This window comes from Zootermopsis nevadensis, unplaced genomic scaffold (genome assembly GCF_977971745.1).
Source record: "Zootermopsis nevadensis isolate Lab colony 2312 unplaced genomic scaffold, Znev_1.0 Znev_ptg000024l, whole genome shotgun sequence".
In the NCBI taxonomy this organism is placed as follows: domain Eukaryota; kingdom Metazoa; phylum Arthropoda; class Insecta; order Blattodea; family Termopsidae; genus Zootermopsis; species Zootermopsis nevadensis.
In genome coordinates, this window is record NW_028259156.1 from 6,024,057 (window position 1) to 6,040,766 (window position 16,710).

The 16,710-nt window shown below is 42.2% G+C and overlaps 2 protein-coding genes across 4 annotated transcripts in view; one reads left to right on the plus strand and one right to left on the minus strand.

Moving 5' to 3' along the window:
- The window catches only part of LOC147872721 (uncharacterized), a 178,031-nt gene that overhangs the window by 116,774 nt on the left and 44,547 nt on the right, over positions 1-16,710 (plus strand). The window lies entirely within an intron of this gene.
- LOC147872726 (uncharacterized) lies at positions 8,852-10,681 on the minus strand. 3 transcript variants are annotated; one of them, XM_087355128.1, is made up of 2 exons: positions 10,561-10,681; positions 8,852-9,366 (listed from the first exon to the last, which is right to left on the minus strand). In XM_087355128.1, exon 2 carries the CDS (start codon positions 9,359-9,361, stop codon positions 8,978-8,980), a length of 384 nt encoding a protein of 127 aa, XP_087211254.1. In that variant the 5' UTR covers positions 9,362-9,366; positions 10,561-10,681; the 3' UTR covers positions 8,852-8,977. The 3 variants fall into 3 exon arrangements, with proteins under 3 accessions (XP_087211254.1, XP_087211255.1, XP_087211253.1); XM_087355129.1 differs by having other exon boundaries at positions 10,565-10,679; XM_087355127.1 differs by having other exon boundaries at positions 10,540-10,679.

Consider the following 16,710-nt stretch of genomic DNA (forward strand, 5'->3'; position numbering starts at 1 on the left):
TCACTTGGTTTTAATTGCAGAGTTGTTCTCGTGTGGTCATGAACTCAGATTTTCATATCGAGTTCTCAAAACCCACTTTTCGCCTTTCGCGGGCCAGTTAAATCCAATCCACGTGTTCGCATTCTGTATTTCTAGATCCACGAAGAGAAAGGTTTATCGTCCTCCCACTCGCGATTTACGTACCAGTTCCGAATGTCCTGCTATTAACCTAACAGTATTGTCGGAGAAGCAAAATATGCCTGTGGTCCTCGTCATTACGCTCTAGCGAGAGGGCAGATCATCTTAGGCTCTGGGACCGTCCATGTCTGTCCGTCTTTCACACAGGGATAGGCAACCCACATAACCGGGTCCATTTTTTAGACATTGTTGTGCAACTCGATTCTGTGTGGTCATTACACTATTAGTTCAAAAATGACACAACTCTCATTTTCCCTCGCCGTCAAGAACCCGTACGGATTGTGAGTTTGTCGCAAGGTGTACACTTCTCGACCAGTCTTCATTTTGATTTGTGAGATCGCGAGGAATGTCCCTCGAGAAGGTTCGGAAAATTAACGGCATTGGAGGGAAGTCCCAAACACTTGTTAGCCAACTAACGCTTCAGACGACGGAAAGTGATAATTTTTCATCTCGAGGCACCGCCTTAATTTCCTGACCAAGATGAGAAATGGCGCTCCACCGCACGCAGTGAATCTGTGAGGAGGCGTCGTGAATCAAGCCGAGGGAGGGCCCCGACACTTACAGCCACGCGACTCTGTCCCGTTGAACTAATTTTTAAGTGAAGCACGCATTTCTCCCATATTGCATTATTTGTTATTTTCCGTTCATCACCAAACATAATTTCTCGTCGTTGCAGACTAAGGCATTACACAGGCGTCCGTCTGCACAGTCGGGGATTAATGCTCTCAGTGTTTAAAATCGCTGTTCGTAAAAACTAACCTCTGTTTTGCATTCTGAACGTTTCGAGTATTTACGCCGTCTGTATTGTATATGAGGTCAGAATTTTAGCCCTGAAGATGGAGACAGTATGTTCCTCGAAATCGTTGATATCTACCTGCACAGAGCACTGACATAGACGCCTATAATTTATATGATGTAGTAAGAAAATATGTCGTGTTTTTTTTTAATGTTGGTAACTGTGTTACACTTCATTTCAGTTTAGTTTCATCATGAGGCAACCTGTAACACGTGAACCCCTCCTGCTGAAATAAGGCGAACAGCGCGGGTAGCGACAATTTCCAAGTGACGGGCGATCGTAAATTTTGGAAGCCGTTTCTTCCCGGGCTCAGATTTGTCTAACCTCGCCCATGAACACGAGAGCATCGGGATTAACGCAAACTGTAATGAACCACATTTGTAGGATTGTTTTCATAAACGTTAGCTCTCTTCTAGACGGCATTTTCATGTGGCGAATTGTCAACAAGTTCGGAAATGTCTGCATGTCGTAACAATTCGGCTTCTTATATGTACGCTGTTGCAGGTAGGTTTTTATTCCGCTCGTCTTTACCTGTAATGAGAGAAGCAGATTAGAACCTGTCCAGCGGTTCTAGACTTACGAGGTAACACTGGATAAAAAATCTCTTCTGCTTAATGCCCGAAATATTAATGTTTCATTTCCTTTTATAACATCTGTTTCGAGCATTTTTCGTTTCGATAAATATTTAACCACTTACGGTCCACGTGACTATGCGCTGCTGTGTCCACGTATTTCAGTACAAACCTTTGTGAAAATCATTAATAAAGCTGTTATATACAGCGATAAATTTTGAGTTGAGGTCTATTTATTACCCAATCACTATTACAAAATTTTCGTAATTTGAACTGTACCTGCCAGTCTGTACGATAATTTCACGTGACGTTTCAAAATTGAGCTTGTAGTACAGCTCGGTCGTGTTCGATACTTCCATATAGTCCGATAATTTAAACTGAACGAGTTAAATGTTTTACATCAGTCACTTTAATGCTGTGATGCGAGATAAGTTGTCTGGACGCAGGCTAAGCCACAATTCCACCACCCCGGGTATGTTCGATTTGTCAAATGGGAACTGATTTTTCTTTTGAGGCCCCGACGTAACTGTGAGTGCAATGGGTGAGAAGATATACAGCATTCAGAATTTTCATTTTAAAAGTCTGGAGACCGGTGCGGGGGTTGGAAGGTGACATCGAGGTCGACCATACGCAAGTTACTTGTCAGGAAGGGAAGTCGATGGGACTCAGAATCACTTCCTGTGGCTGCCTTGGGCGGACGTCCGGACTCTGGTACCAAAGTGTGAGCTGTGCTTTTCGTGTGGTTAGCATACTTTTGAAAGAATAAGTTCCACATAAGGAACGTTAGATGGCGTTGATGCTAGCGTCTTGCTTCTATAAGGCACAGAAATGTCTACTGTCATTAAATCATCGCGTTATGCACTGGCTTGTACCAAGCGAGGCTTGTGCTCCTGCTGTGAACAAGTGAATTAACAGCCAAGTGTGCTGGAACAAAGCGTCAAGAAACTTCGCTGCTGGAATGTACAATGGAAACTTCGTTTCCTTTCTCCTTGGTAAATGACTGTTCGAAAGTCGATATTCCTCGCACGGTCCTCGGAATTACGTACTAGAAACAAGAGTCGAAGTGAACACCTTCTTCACAGAACAAAACAAAATATATCAACGTCTTATTTGGGATTCCTGAAGAACTCATTTTTAAATCTTCCGTATTATTCTACCAAAAATACGAAACTTTGAAAACTGCCTTCAAAAATATGTCCAACCCGCGAGAAGGAAGACACTCGTAGAAGGTAAAAATATAGGCTGGCAATTTTTAACTAGATGTGGAACTCTAGATTCAGGGCCCGAACATGTGATCCGGTGAGAAGTGCCTGATGATAAATGTGAATGTTTAAGAAATAACTTACATTTCTTAATAATAGAGAAAATATTTTTTTAAAATCTGCCACAGGGTGATTAAAAGTGAGGGTGAGTCAGATGAATATCCTGACAGTCTGTAACAAGGACGTAAATGGACCATAATTAGTTGAACAGTGTGAGGAACAGAATTTTGTCGCAGAAGGTTCTGCAGTAATGTACGTAATGTCGTGATATGTTGAATTTCGCTGGAACAGCATATAAATCCACTGTCTTCGGGACGCTCCGGTACCTTCGTACCGGAAATGGGTGTTCCGATTTTTTTTTTGGTGCACCGAATACTTTGATTGTTTTCGTCGGTGGTGACTCAGCGTTCGACTACTTCATAAAGTGTACTCTGTCTGATCGCCTTCCACGTCGACAAGAAAAGTGGTATTGATTTTTATTGAAACGGAGTCATGTCAGCCTGAGTAATGGAGGGTAACGACAACTGTCGATGGCCTCCAAATAAACTTCATGTTACACGGCTTGATAAAGCCGACGCAACCCCTTGGCTGTTTCGCCACACCGAGGTCCTGTCGTCGTCTTCAAGACCGGAGCACGATCTCACAACCTGGGGTTCGCAGCCCCAAGATGCGTGGCTCCCAATTTTACAGAAACAAATTTGTGTTTTCTTCACACGGAAGTTGCATCTCGTTTTGTTTGTTGTCCATGTGTTGATGTCAGCATAATTTGTATTAAGAATTTAGCAAGTGGAAATCTCGAACGAGCAGGACGTGATGTATTCTTATTTGCAGACCGTGAAATATTAAAGCACTTTGGTTAAAGTCTCAGACTTTATGTCTCAATATCTTAGTGAGGAAATTCTGTGTTTGCGTTTTTGTACATTATTTTTCATGTACTTAATGTGGACATTAAAATTACTAAAATGATTGGGTTGGTCAGAAATGTCTTTGACAAACTATTGTAAATGGTCCTCTAATTCTGGCTTCTAATGGGAGATTTTCTCAATCTGTCCATCTTGACTGTTGTTTTAACAGCCGAACATGTTTCACGATGATGTTCCGTATCGCCACACAGACGAATCAACAGGGGTGGGGTAGGTGACGCCATGTCAGTCCGGGTCGGTAGGCGAGCTCTGAAATACTGCGGTCAGATCTTGTAAAGAGCAACGCAGCTAGCAACATTACCGGCACCCAGACGCAGATGATCCGAAATTCCTACCAGAAACGAAATTTATTTGTTCGTAGTCGTTCCAGGAATGTAGAAATGTTCTATTCCAATTATAAAATTTAAGGACGTGAAGAGAAGTGGATTCTGCATTCACGTAGGCGGACCAGCAGTCAGTCAGCAGGCTGAATTATCAACGGGGCGGAAGTTAAATTGGGGCGGAGGAGGGTACCTGCTAGTTGTTACGGAGGATAATGAGGATCCTCCTAGTAAGGAGGACACAGAAAGTGCTAACAAGTGAAGTTCTCAGAATTCTTTTCTTCTGTCTTGTCTTATTGGGGTTTGCGCTGTAGAGCAGAAATTGTCGCTGCGTCTTGGAAAGTTTCGTTCTTAACCAAATACAATTAGTGCTGGACCACGCGAACTAAGAAATCAAGAAATGTAAGTGTACACACAGGGGGCAGTGAACTGCTGACTGGAGTTCAGTTTATGCAGCGTGAACTTCTGACCTCATCCGGATTCGCACGTGTCTGTTTAACGTCACACAAATGCCTTGCTCGTTTACCGGCTCTTAAAATATGTGGAAGTAATAGTAGTTTTGGTACAAGACTCAGCTAATGAGCACACTAACACGCGTGATTGTTTGCAAATGGCGGTAGCGTGGATCCCAAGCTTACAGACTTCTCAGAGATGTATAGATGAAATAATTTGCCTTCAAAATAAATTTGAAAGACAAATGGAAATTGTTGTTTTATTATTACCAGTGGTTGCTTGCCAGTTAGGCCTCACGGCAAAGCGCCTCGCTTAAAATATTCGCCGAAATATTTTCGTAGTCGATACACGTGTACTGTACGCTGCTTGTGTGGAAGATTTTTGTGCTTCAAAAGTTCGCGAGGCGAGGGGGGGGGGGGGCCACTCCTCGCTAGGATGATGCTGTAACTAAACAACGGAGAGGAAACAACATTCAGCCAGTCAGGCAAATAAATATTTAACGTTAACATGCAATTACAGGAAATGTTTAGAGAGTCTTCGTGTTTTATTATGAATGACGTTAATATTTATAAATATGCTATTTCGCGAAAAGTGTTTTAGGGTCCATGTTTTCTTAAAGAAAGGTTTAAAATTATTAGTTACAAAATAGGTTTCATTTATGCTGTGGCCTTCCACGATAATGAATTCTGCTAGAATTTGACAACTCTATTTTTGCATTTGTTGTAAATGAGTGACCTATAGTAAAGTTAGGCTTAAGCCCGCAGTGTTTGTTATTACTAAACAGCACAGAACAGAACGTAAATCCAGGTGGAACGCCCTTGCGCGGTTACCATTTTGGCTAACAACTTTCAGCGGGTGCAGATATTGGACAGGAACTGCGGACAGCAGTTGTTATTACGCTGTGTCACACAAAGGACAGAAAACCCCTTGTAACGCGAATTTACCCAACGCGGTAAATTCGATTATAGAAGTGTAAATAAATGCGAACAATTATGTGCCGAACGCGATAAATTCGATTATACGCGGTCTGCCAAACACGCTGTAGTATCATACGAAAAAATGCGACTGCTGTTTAAAAAGCAAATAAGGCCCTTTAGCTTTGAAAATCAACCCGGTTCTTAATCAGAGTATTATTATAGTATATTTATTACTTTGTTGTTAATTTAAATTTACTTTCCACGGTCATCTCGTGTCACTCTTAATGCCGTCTTTAAATATACTTGAGCAGAGTGGACAAGTATTTCGTTAACTTGCCATCCGGCGCCGTGAGATTCCTCATAAGATCTTACTTCGAAGCCACAGTTTTTGGTGTTTCTTAAGAGTGCTTAAGGCTCTTTCTCGATTTCTGTCGTCATATTCCGAAGTGGAAGTTGCGTTTATCTGCATTAACATCTGTAGATCTTCTTGTACAAATGCAGATTAATAATTTATTCCTTAAGAGTTTCAGGACTTTGCAAGACCCGTGGAAGAAAGATTGTTGCAGGAATGTGATGAAAATGTAAATAACTTTAGGTGGGGGAATTTGGGGAAATACGAGCCACCCACAATGTGAAAATTATTGAACATCGCCATTGCCTCCTCCCCTTACCAGAATCGTTTTTAACTTCGTGTTCGATTCGGTGTCTAATTCAGCATTGATTTGTCTCTGAATTTTGTGAACGTGACGGACATATCACAACATAAAATAATACAAATCGAAAATGAAGTACGATGACTCATTGGCATTCCATATCTGCTATTAGAAGTTTCAAATCGTCAGATAAAGTCCACTGCATTATTTTATACTCAAGGCGGCACGTTTAAACTTGATAAGATTTCAATTATCTATGACTCAACATGTACTTTACTTCTAGATTAGGTTCTGGTGCAGATTATAACGCGGAAGGAGCGGTTTGTCACTGTCAGCTTTCCTTACCGAGTTAGGGACTTACGACGTCGTCTGTGCTCGCTGTCAGTCGGACCTGTCGAGGAGCGGTGGGTGTGCGCCCGTAAATGCCGCGTCTCGTGTGTGATCTGTCGCTTTGCAGAAACAGATCCATCACACGACAATTTGTTGGATGGCAATTTGCCCCCCGCCATCTAATTACGGGAAGAACACGGTGTGAATAATTCAGAGCTCGTTGGCGCGGCGGCGGCGGGGGGGGGGGGTGTCATAGCTCGAATCGCTGCAAATCGATTGAAACTACTTGCTCGAGGATCAGAACAGAAACACTCGTTCCGCTGCAAAACAAAGTCACATAACATCAAGGAACGGGCAAGACGCTCAATCTGGGTCCTGCGGTGAGGGGAAGAGCCCAAATTTCGAGCCCAAACTGGCAAAACCTAGTTCCGTAAATTCTGGCCTCCAATTTGAGGGGCTTCTAGGTAAAACGACACAACTTCAAAATGGGAAACTTTTAGTTAATTTTGCCATGTCACAGGTTAAAGCCGCACTCATAAGGGGCTAACATTATCGCGGAAAAAACGCATCATCTCCCACCCCCAAAAAATTAGTTGCGAAATGGCGGTGAGTCTGCAAAAAGGAGCGGCAGTCCGTTTGACCTGAATTTTTTCTGTTCTGACGTAAATATTGTTCCTGTAACAGACGGCTGTCCCATGCCAGAAATAGTTCGTTCCTTTTCTGAAGGCGTCTATGTCCTTGCAACGTTTAAAGGTTCCTGGCGATGACGTCACAGAAGCGGTTGGACTTTACCGATCCTCTGTCTTTCAATCAAAATGATTAAGTTTCTGAACTAGGTCCTTCTTACACCTTGAGATGTTGGGGCCACAGCCCACACTGGCGCCCTGGTGCACCTGATCTCTCAACCTTGGACCTGGTCCAAAGCAGAACGCCGAAGAAAAACCAGTTCTCCAAACGTTCTGCTTTTCATTAAAACACACGAACGGGTTAAGTCTTTGGCAAAGTCTGTGCAAAAAATATTCCTACGTGGATATAAGAGGGCGGAAAGGTATCTTATTTGATGAAAGTACAAGAGTTCTTCTGTCGACATGACGTAGCGACGTACGACTGCAGTTCCAGGTCGGACCTAGTGATGTTCGTGGTAGAAAAAGTAAAACGTTGGAAAGTTTTTGAATTTCTCCTTTCGAGGATTGTTTTCCCACCTCTGAGGTTTGCATGTCGTCATAATCTTGTAATTCGCCTCCGACGTGGGTGTTAACAGAAACCAGTGCACGGGAGGACACACACGGACGGACAGTGAATCCTCAGTGTCCTCCGCGGTACCAGAAAGTTTCATTAACTGGAAATTTTGAAACGAATCTTAGCTAATGTTATATTTCAGTGCAACACATGGATTTCGGAGGTCACTGGGTGCATGACATATAAAAGAATTCTTTCACACTCCGTCTTAGTGCAGTTTTGCCCCACTGATCCTATACAACCATTTTTTCCCATAATTTTAATATGATTTTTTTGCAGAAATGCCCTTGGTTGGTTCTTTCAACTGGTTTCTCATCTGAGGGTGAATGCTGGAAATTTTAGTGGTTCTTGACGAGAACCCCTTTTCAGAAGTAAACTTGGACATTGCAATGAAATCTCGGGACGCTAGCCGTGTCGATACGAATCCATAGCCCAACGTTTCGAAGACCTTCTTTGCTTCCATCTTCATGGAATCATGTATCTCCTATTTATTTTTTATATACATAACAGGAACGTTGTTAATGACATTAGCGTTGGACGAAACGTCCTTCCTCATCAGCGTCTGTTGTTTGGGAAACAGCTGTAAAATGCGCCTGTCCCATTCGCGAGGACAAACAGCTGAACGAATTTAATAGAACTTGACATCTATCGCGGAGGTTTACTGACGGGTGTTGGAACTGCCTTTGAAATTTTGGTTAGAATCGTACAACGGAAACTGAAATTTCTACGTTCATTTCAAGTATTATCCAGGACGTAAATGTTTTTCCTGAGGCGTTGTAGGGAATATTTAAGACATTCTTAAGGCCAGTTGTTGAGATTGACAACCCTTAAAGGCGAGTGACAACAACGGGTACAATTTTTAACACTTGGTAACTCTGCATTTCCTAACAGCATCTACCAGCTGAACTTTATCATGGTCAGTTGTTGTAATTTCTTTGCGGACGAACTGAATTATTGAATGTTATTTAAGGCGAACGTCAGCTTTAAAAAGTGAGGGTATTTTATGCTGTGCTGTATCTTAAAACCATAACCGTTGGACCAATTTAATCAGACTTTGTAATGGCGGTCGTAGATCGGCCGACCCACCTTTGCTTACCATTGATACAAACTGCACATTTTGAACCAATGGCGAAGCAGATTTATGCATTTATGCTTCCGTGAGGAGAGCACGTAAGCTTGACCCATACAGCAGTAATGTGTGGCACATCATTTCCAATCTTTGCTGTTTGCATATATTTCAAAGAGATGTCGCATTACATTACTCAGAAATTAAGCTCAGGAGTACAGCATATGAATGTAACTTAAGAAATATTCTTTTTAGCAGTCGTGAGCCTGTTACAGGTAGCCGAGGCTTTGAGCGACAGCGACATTAGATCCCCTCATATGTATCGAATGTGGAACCTTTTCCAAATTTATGTCGTAGGGCACCATCCAAACATCACGTGAGCCACTTGCTTTTGTAACGCCGTGGAGATCGCGAGAGTCGAACGCAATGAAGTAGTTAATATGATCCAGTTTGGCCAAAAACACGCTCTCGGATTGGCTATCCCAGTTGTTGTTCACAATTTTCTTGCTATCCGTCCATGGAGGGAGAGACGTCAGATAAACGCCTTGTCCCAACATCGCATCTCGCGTCGTATCCTTTGAGCTGCGGATGAAGCCCTCACTGATAATCCCAATGCATCCGTCGCCCGAGGTGTAGTGGAACAACAACACCATTGTGCCTGAAAAGAGTGCAGATTTTAAGTCACGTAGGCGTTATGTAATTTTGAGGGTTTAGGTTGCCTTTGTGCAGGGCTAATCATAATTCCCTGATACTCGCGACGATGTGTGACTTTGTGCGAAAAATCTGACGCAAATTACGTAAGTATCTTTTAATAACGTCTTTCTATAGTTGTAACGTGACCACAGTTACAGGCGACTAAAATGTCTCCCTGGACTATGATTCGAAGAGCAGAGGACGCTGACCGCTTAAATAACTTGCGTCGCTTATGGTCTATGAACTTCCATGTCCTTAAAACCATCAATTAGATTGTGATTTATGAACGTAAGTTTCAAAATATGTCAGTAAAAAAACAAGATTTGTGTGTTAGTAATTTGGAAGTGGAATTGGTGACGTCCATTCCGACCTCCAGGTCTCTTAAAAACGCGGATCTACATACACATTTTGTGAGTTTTTTGTTTTATTTGGCTTTATCGTGTTTAACGAATTTTATTTCTGCTATTTATTCTTTAACGTCCCACGGATGGATGGTGTGGTGATGTCTTTTTATTCCGGGACTTTCACTTTTTTACTTTGTCCGGAGATAGGGATTAGCTCTATCTAGTGGGCCCAACTGAGTAGAAACCTGAAGACGGAGATAGAGCCCCATCTCCGAAACGTCGTGTTACGTTTTATATTTTATTTACTCGACGATGAATAATATCCAAGAAAATTTTTATTCAAATGACTCTTCACCATCGTCAAGAAGTTTTTGATCTGATATTCTTATATTTCGCTGATTACATTATTTTTTCTCACTTCAGATCAGAATGTTGGCCACACTAAAATAATTTTAACTGCAACGCTGTTTATGGTTTCCTACCGTCAGTTCTGTATTTCATTCTTCGCTGTAATTCAATTTATCTTGGGCCACTTTTTTATGTTTTAACTTTCATATCACTAAGCAAAATTAACCCTTCCAATCCTACCAACGTGATTATCGCTCAATTCTACCCCATCTGAATAAATTGAACGTTTTAACTACAGCAGAGTCCCGATTAATCCGTTTCCTGTCCCTGAATATACGAACAATCCGTGGTAATCAATCAGTTTAATTGGGTGATACTTACAGTTGCAACTAAAATTTTTGTTCTATAAATTTCAGCATCGAAAGGGTTAATTCCACAAAACTTACAAGAGAGTAAGGTCGATATACTTGCTGTAAATTGGAGTCAAGACGCCGCTCAGCTACAAACGACCGCTTCGAACACCACCACAGGAAGAATAATTTCTCTCGCTGGTCTGAAGCTAGCTCAGACCAGAACTCCAGCTTCCCATTGGTCCGCGGTATCTTATCACGAGCTTTATTTTCTGAGTAATTAGAAAGTAGGAATAAGATGAAGGAAACTGTACACCGAGGAGTTATATAACTTGCATTCGTCAATTGATAAGATTAGAATGGCAAAATCATCAAACATGAGATGGGGAAAACCTGTAGCTCTATTCCGCGTGACCAGAAATGCGTACAAAGTTCTGATCGAGAACCCGAAGTAGAATGAGAGAACAGAAGACCATAAAAGACGAACGGATCATAGAAAAAGGAGGTGCGATAGGCTTATGATTTATTGTTCGTGTTGTCCTTTATACCGTGTAATTAATTATGCGCCTCGCAAAACTCCGCTGTCGGTTGACTCACAAGCTACGTCGTCATAATTTTAATATAATCTTTCCAGATTTTCCTCGGGAGTTCTTGAATATCTGCCGAACGCCTTCCGCACCAAATGGCCCACAGCAAAAACTACTGTGTCACATTTTGTAAGCTAAATGTGTTGCTGTGTGTTAACATTGTTTCACAAGCCCTCAACCCAGCATTGACCCCGGAGGCACACGTTGGGGAGTGGAGGGAGGGGAGAACACGTCATCAGAAATTACTCAGCTTTTCCTTGTACACTCTCGGGTGTGGAAAAAAAATTCAGTTTCGGCCGTAGAAACTGCGTGTGCCTGCATCGCTCGCGTCTTTTTACTTTCTGTGGTTCTTACGATACATTGCATGAAATATGAATGTTATTTTCTGCAAATACCACCGGTTCTGTCGACCCCCCCCCCCCCCCCCACACACACACATACACACTGATCACGCTTTGCCATCTCTTTCGGAATGTTCCGGCTTGAATGTTAACATGTTAGATAATTGATTTGCCGTGTTGCATAAAATAAGGAGACGGTCTTTTGTATTCTTCGAGTATCTGTAATTGTAATGGAGGTCTGCTTATTATTTACCATCGAATGCGGTTTTGTTAAAAATTACAGTTCATTCCGCCGTCATTGAGTCAGTAACGAACACGTGCTTATTCAGACGGTGCAGGGATTCCACTTGCGAGCTATAAGCAGGAAGACCATTCAGATCTGCTTTGCTCGCTGTGGTCTTAAGCATTCAGGCTTGGAGATGTCAGATACGACCGATGGCGGAAATGACGCCATTTTGGAAGTGCAACGCCTCAGAAACTACGAAGTTTGCATACATCGACGATAGTCTTCAAAGTTCAATTATGAGTACGCAATTTTTTAGGTAATTCAGTAGTTCTTTGATAAATTTAGTGGAGCAACACGAAACAGTCAACAATTGTTAACACAATTCTCTGGCAGGGCACTGCATTCCCACCTTACCAGTCTGCTTATCAGTGCTACATAACCTAATTCTGTTCTGCGTACGATCCCAACTCCTGTCTTTGATTCGCAGTAGGTTTAGTGAAAGTACGCAAGTTTCCGAAGCCGTGGCTCGGTGGATGGTAATTTTCATGTACGACAGTGGCGTCTTCTTCGGCAAACCACAACATGACAGTTTGTTCAAAAAAAGTATCATTAAAGTTTACGAAGTTTTTCCCCTTTGCCTTCGCACCGCTGATTCATAAAAGCGCCCCTATCGAGAATCGTATCGCTTTCATTGGACGACGAGTGTTTCCTACAGAAGAACGAGTTTCATTTCTCGCGATGAATCGAGTCTCGCGCGTGGGTTTCGTCTTGGATCACAGCAAATGCGCATTCATTGTCGCGTTGCATCCGGCGCTCACTTGTTCCAGAGATAAATTCGCTCTCGGACCAGAGACGATAAGACTGGCTGGCGTTCATGTGTTATCTGTTCTACAGGCAAGGCTACGCGTGTGTGTGTGTGTGAGCATTGTTTGAAACTAAATGAAACTCGAAAGCGTTTCGTGAAACTGGGAAGCTTCTGTCGGCCGTGCATAATGGAAGGCCCTTCCTGTCAGTACTTCTATCACCGCACAATTCTTTATGATAAGAAATTTTACGAACTAATAATAGACGAAAACAGTAAACCTAAAAATTTGTTGAAGAAAAATACTAAGAAACGTGTGCATGTGTGTTTATGAGAGAAAGTAGCAGCGATTGTAATAAGGGGGCATGGAATATAAGCACACTTTCAGCAGGTCTTGACTCCATAACAAAGGATGGGTGTGGTTCCTGGTGGAACCAGCCTTCTGCCCAGCACAGGGCATGAAGCAGGACCGACAGGATTATTTGAAACATTTTTGAAGTGGTATGCGTTAGATTAAATGTATTGAGATAAGCAACATCTGTGAAGGACTGATAGCAAGTGAGTATGAAAACGGCCAAACGCTTTGATAACCTACCATGGTTCGTACCTCTGTCGGGACCAAATACGCAGAGTTGCTCGTCATATCTGATGACGTCACAATTCTTGTCATTACTAGTAGTTTGGCCAAGACGATGCCGTGGATGTCGGATTAGATCCAACGTTAGTGCAGTGGATGATCCAATTCGCTTCAGGACACTCGAAGTTCACATTCAATATTTGCACTGCTTACAGGAAATTAAGAGGACACTCCACTTCTCGCCTCATAATTATTCCATTATCTTGCTTCCGCTCGCTTCCGCTCGCTTCCCACAAACCCCCTCACCCCTCCATTAATCTGATCTGACCTCACTGACCACACTTCCAGCAATTCAGTATCCAAGGTCAGTGGAAAAGGTGAAGAATGAAATAAATGTAGGGAAATGTGTTTTGATTTTTATGAAGTCGCTTGGCAGGACCATTTTTGTTTTGGACACAGAAATAAATAAATAAATGTTATTGTGTTCAAACACTTGATGATAAAAGGGAATATCAGGTTTCTGTGCTGCTCCGCGGTATGGATTTTCGCCCCAAGACATCAGCACAGGATGGAGGAAATAGAACAGATGAAGCCATTTTAATCTCTTCCGAGCAAACTTCATAATCATAGAGCAATGCTAAATCACACACACCGCGTTTTTAAGACGTGCTTACTGAACTACGTCAGCGCTTATTTTGTCGCCTTATCTATCAACTGGAGCTCCTGTCACTGCTTACGTTACATTGAATCACAATGTATTTATATGCATTTGCTTTCATGCGCGATTGACAAATAACTACCCCCTAAGTTAAAAACTCTCGTAATTTCAAATAAATAGCTCGCAGGAATAAGATGTCAAGAAACTTGGTAAAGAAACTTCATTAGGCCTAACACGTAAACGTGTCGGTCTACAGTTTCTAACAAATTTCTGCGAAGTTTCAGGAGAAAATAAACTACTTATAACTTGGTTTCCCGCCAGTCGCAAAAAAGTGCTAAGTGCGGTCGTGGGTCTTCAGTTGTTTGGAATCCCTCAACACAGTCAGAAGAGTAAAACCCAGAGATTTGTTGTAAGAAATGGCGCCTTACCCCATGAACATTTAAGCCACCTAAAAATATTGAGTTATTAACATTCGATTCTACACCGATGAGGCAATATTATGCTGAAGAAATAATTAAACCGATCGTATTATGAATGACAAAGGTCTTAAATGTCTTGTTGAGAGACTGAATTCAATTTCCTCACAGAAATTCAAAAAACTGAGACAAGGACATTTGCCAAATGGAATTTGAGTTAAGTTAATGTGTCATGTATATAAAGACGATTTAAATTATTGAAAGGCGCGTATGAACACGCTTCATTTAAACGTAGGTTAACAGTTTACATGTTTATATAAGTTCGAGTAGTCTTAAATGTGGATGGCCTCGCTTTGTATTAGCTTAAGTGAAGGTCCACACACGCAACAGAAGACTGAGTTTCGTCAGCGTTATGACAGCATTTGGCCGCTGATATAATACTTTAGTTGTAATTGACCGAAATTTTAGTGTTTAAGATTAGAACACCTAGACACGGTTTTATGGAACTAGTTTGTACATAAATAGTCAAGATTGCTGTTTTGAAGAAAATATTCTACTTCCTTATGAAGTAATTCGCGTTAGATTATAAACCCTAACTACAATTAACGTATCTGAATTTACTATATATATTGGTATTTTTGGGCGACTGTCGTGATATTTCAGTAACGGGTCGCCGTTAAACACCAGGCCTCCCGCGAGTCTCTAAGTAAGGGGACTTATCCGGAGTCTTAAAGTGTTGAGAACACGGAGTTTGTCAGACACGCGGAGACGTAGCCAGGGGACATACGGTTTACGATTGTAGTTAAAGTTTAAATGTTTATCCTTTTCGAAGGGAAAACGAGAGTGTTATGAAACTTAAGTATCTTTCGTTTAAAGCGACACAGTTCTGTTTCAGTCGCACATTTCTGAGCGTCTAAGACAAGGGAGGATCTACTCGTGCTCTGCGCTCTGCCGACGGCTTCTGTTTCGCGTCGAAGGGCAAATGACGCTGACAGGATGTGACTGAGACCTGTCGCCTAGTGACAGTGACTGACTGAATATTGGCGTCGCACGCTAAGCAAATTCCCGCGATAACAGGTCCCAGATTTGAGTAATTTATGGGAACCTGACGAGAAAAATGTTATCGCTCGTCGTGAGAATCTTGCAGCATTTTCTGGGAATAAAGGATTCAGGGAACCGACGAGGATAGAACATGAACCAACGTAAAATTTCTTTTCGTGAACGGAAACATTTTATCGCCCGAAGCTCAGAACAAAAGTTTTCTAGAAAACTAGTCTTCGGCATTTGTGTTTTATCTATTTATCCAACTCCCCGTTGTAAGGAACGGCAACTCAGAACGCAAGGGTAAAGACAAACGGAACTGCGGGGTTAGTGACTTTAGAAGAAATGACGTAGGCACTTGCAGTTGGGAATTGGTTCGGCGTGATTAAACTGAAACTTAGAGACATTACGTCTTCTGAGGTGTCCATTATTGCTGTTAGATCCCAATAAAATTGGAATATGTCGGCAGATGCCAGTAGACTACGCGTCATCTAATTTCATGAGACTCCGTTTAGCAGTTATCGAATTTTTATTTACGAAGAAGACTGACAGACAGAAATGACAAAGATAAAAATCACACTTTTGTAACTGGACGAGAAACTATGTATACCTATCGATATCCTTCGTTGTTAGGCGACTCCGGTCTTTTGTTTAAATATTTAACTTTTACGTAACCTTCTGCATAAGAACCGTGGAGTGTTATTGGGCCTCGTATAATTCAGTCAGCGGCCTGTCCTCTAGGACAAGGAGGAGACAAAACGCAGTACGCACAAAGAACATGAAGTTCTGCATCTTTAAGGACGTGCCCTATCCTCTGTTCCTCTAACCCTGAATTACCACCGCCACCAACATTAACCCCCTCGCTCTGTCACTTACCTGAATTTGTTAGTTAAATTTTGTTAGTTGTCCATGTGTACGAGGTGCGATCGGAAAGTTTCTAGACTGCGCCTATAAAAACCCGTACACTTATATCAGGTATTAAATTCATCCATCACCCTCGAAGTAGTTCCCCTGGGAGTGAACACAACGATCCCAGCGCCGCTGCCAAGCCTGGAAGCATCCCTGGAAATCTTTCTTTGTCAGCCTGTCAAGCACCATCTGCGATTCTGCCTGAATCTCTTCTATCGTCTTAAATATCCTTCCCTTTAGCTGAATTTTCATCTTTGGGAAGAGGAAGAAGTCACACAGAGCTTAGAAAGGAAGGTGGGGTCGGTTCTTGCAAGATCTTTGAGCTCCTGACAAACGAGAAGTCGATTCTGCTTCTGGTCCTCAGACAGGATGCGTCGCATGTAGAGTTCTTCCTTTAGAATCAGCTGACAGGTCCCATAGCCTATCCCAACAATGTCGCACAAGTCGTTGATGGTACGACGTCGATCTTCGTGAATGGCCTGCCGAATCTTCGTAACATTTTCGGGCGTTGTGCTCGAAGATGGTCGTCCAGAACGCTCGTCATCATCGACAGAGATTCGGCCATTTTTAAAACGTTAATGCCACACAAAAGTTTGTGCACGACCCATTGCGGACTCCCCAAATGCTTGCTTTAGCATTTCATAGGTTTCCGTAGCCGTTTTGGCGAGTCTTTGGCAAAATTTGATGCATACTCTTTGTTCATGAAAATT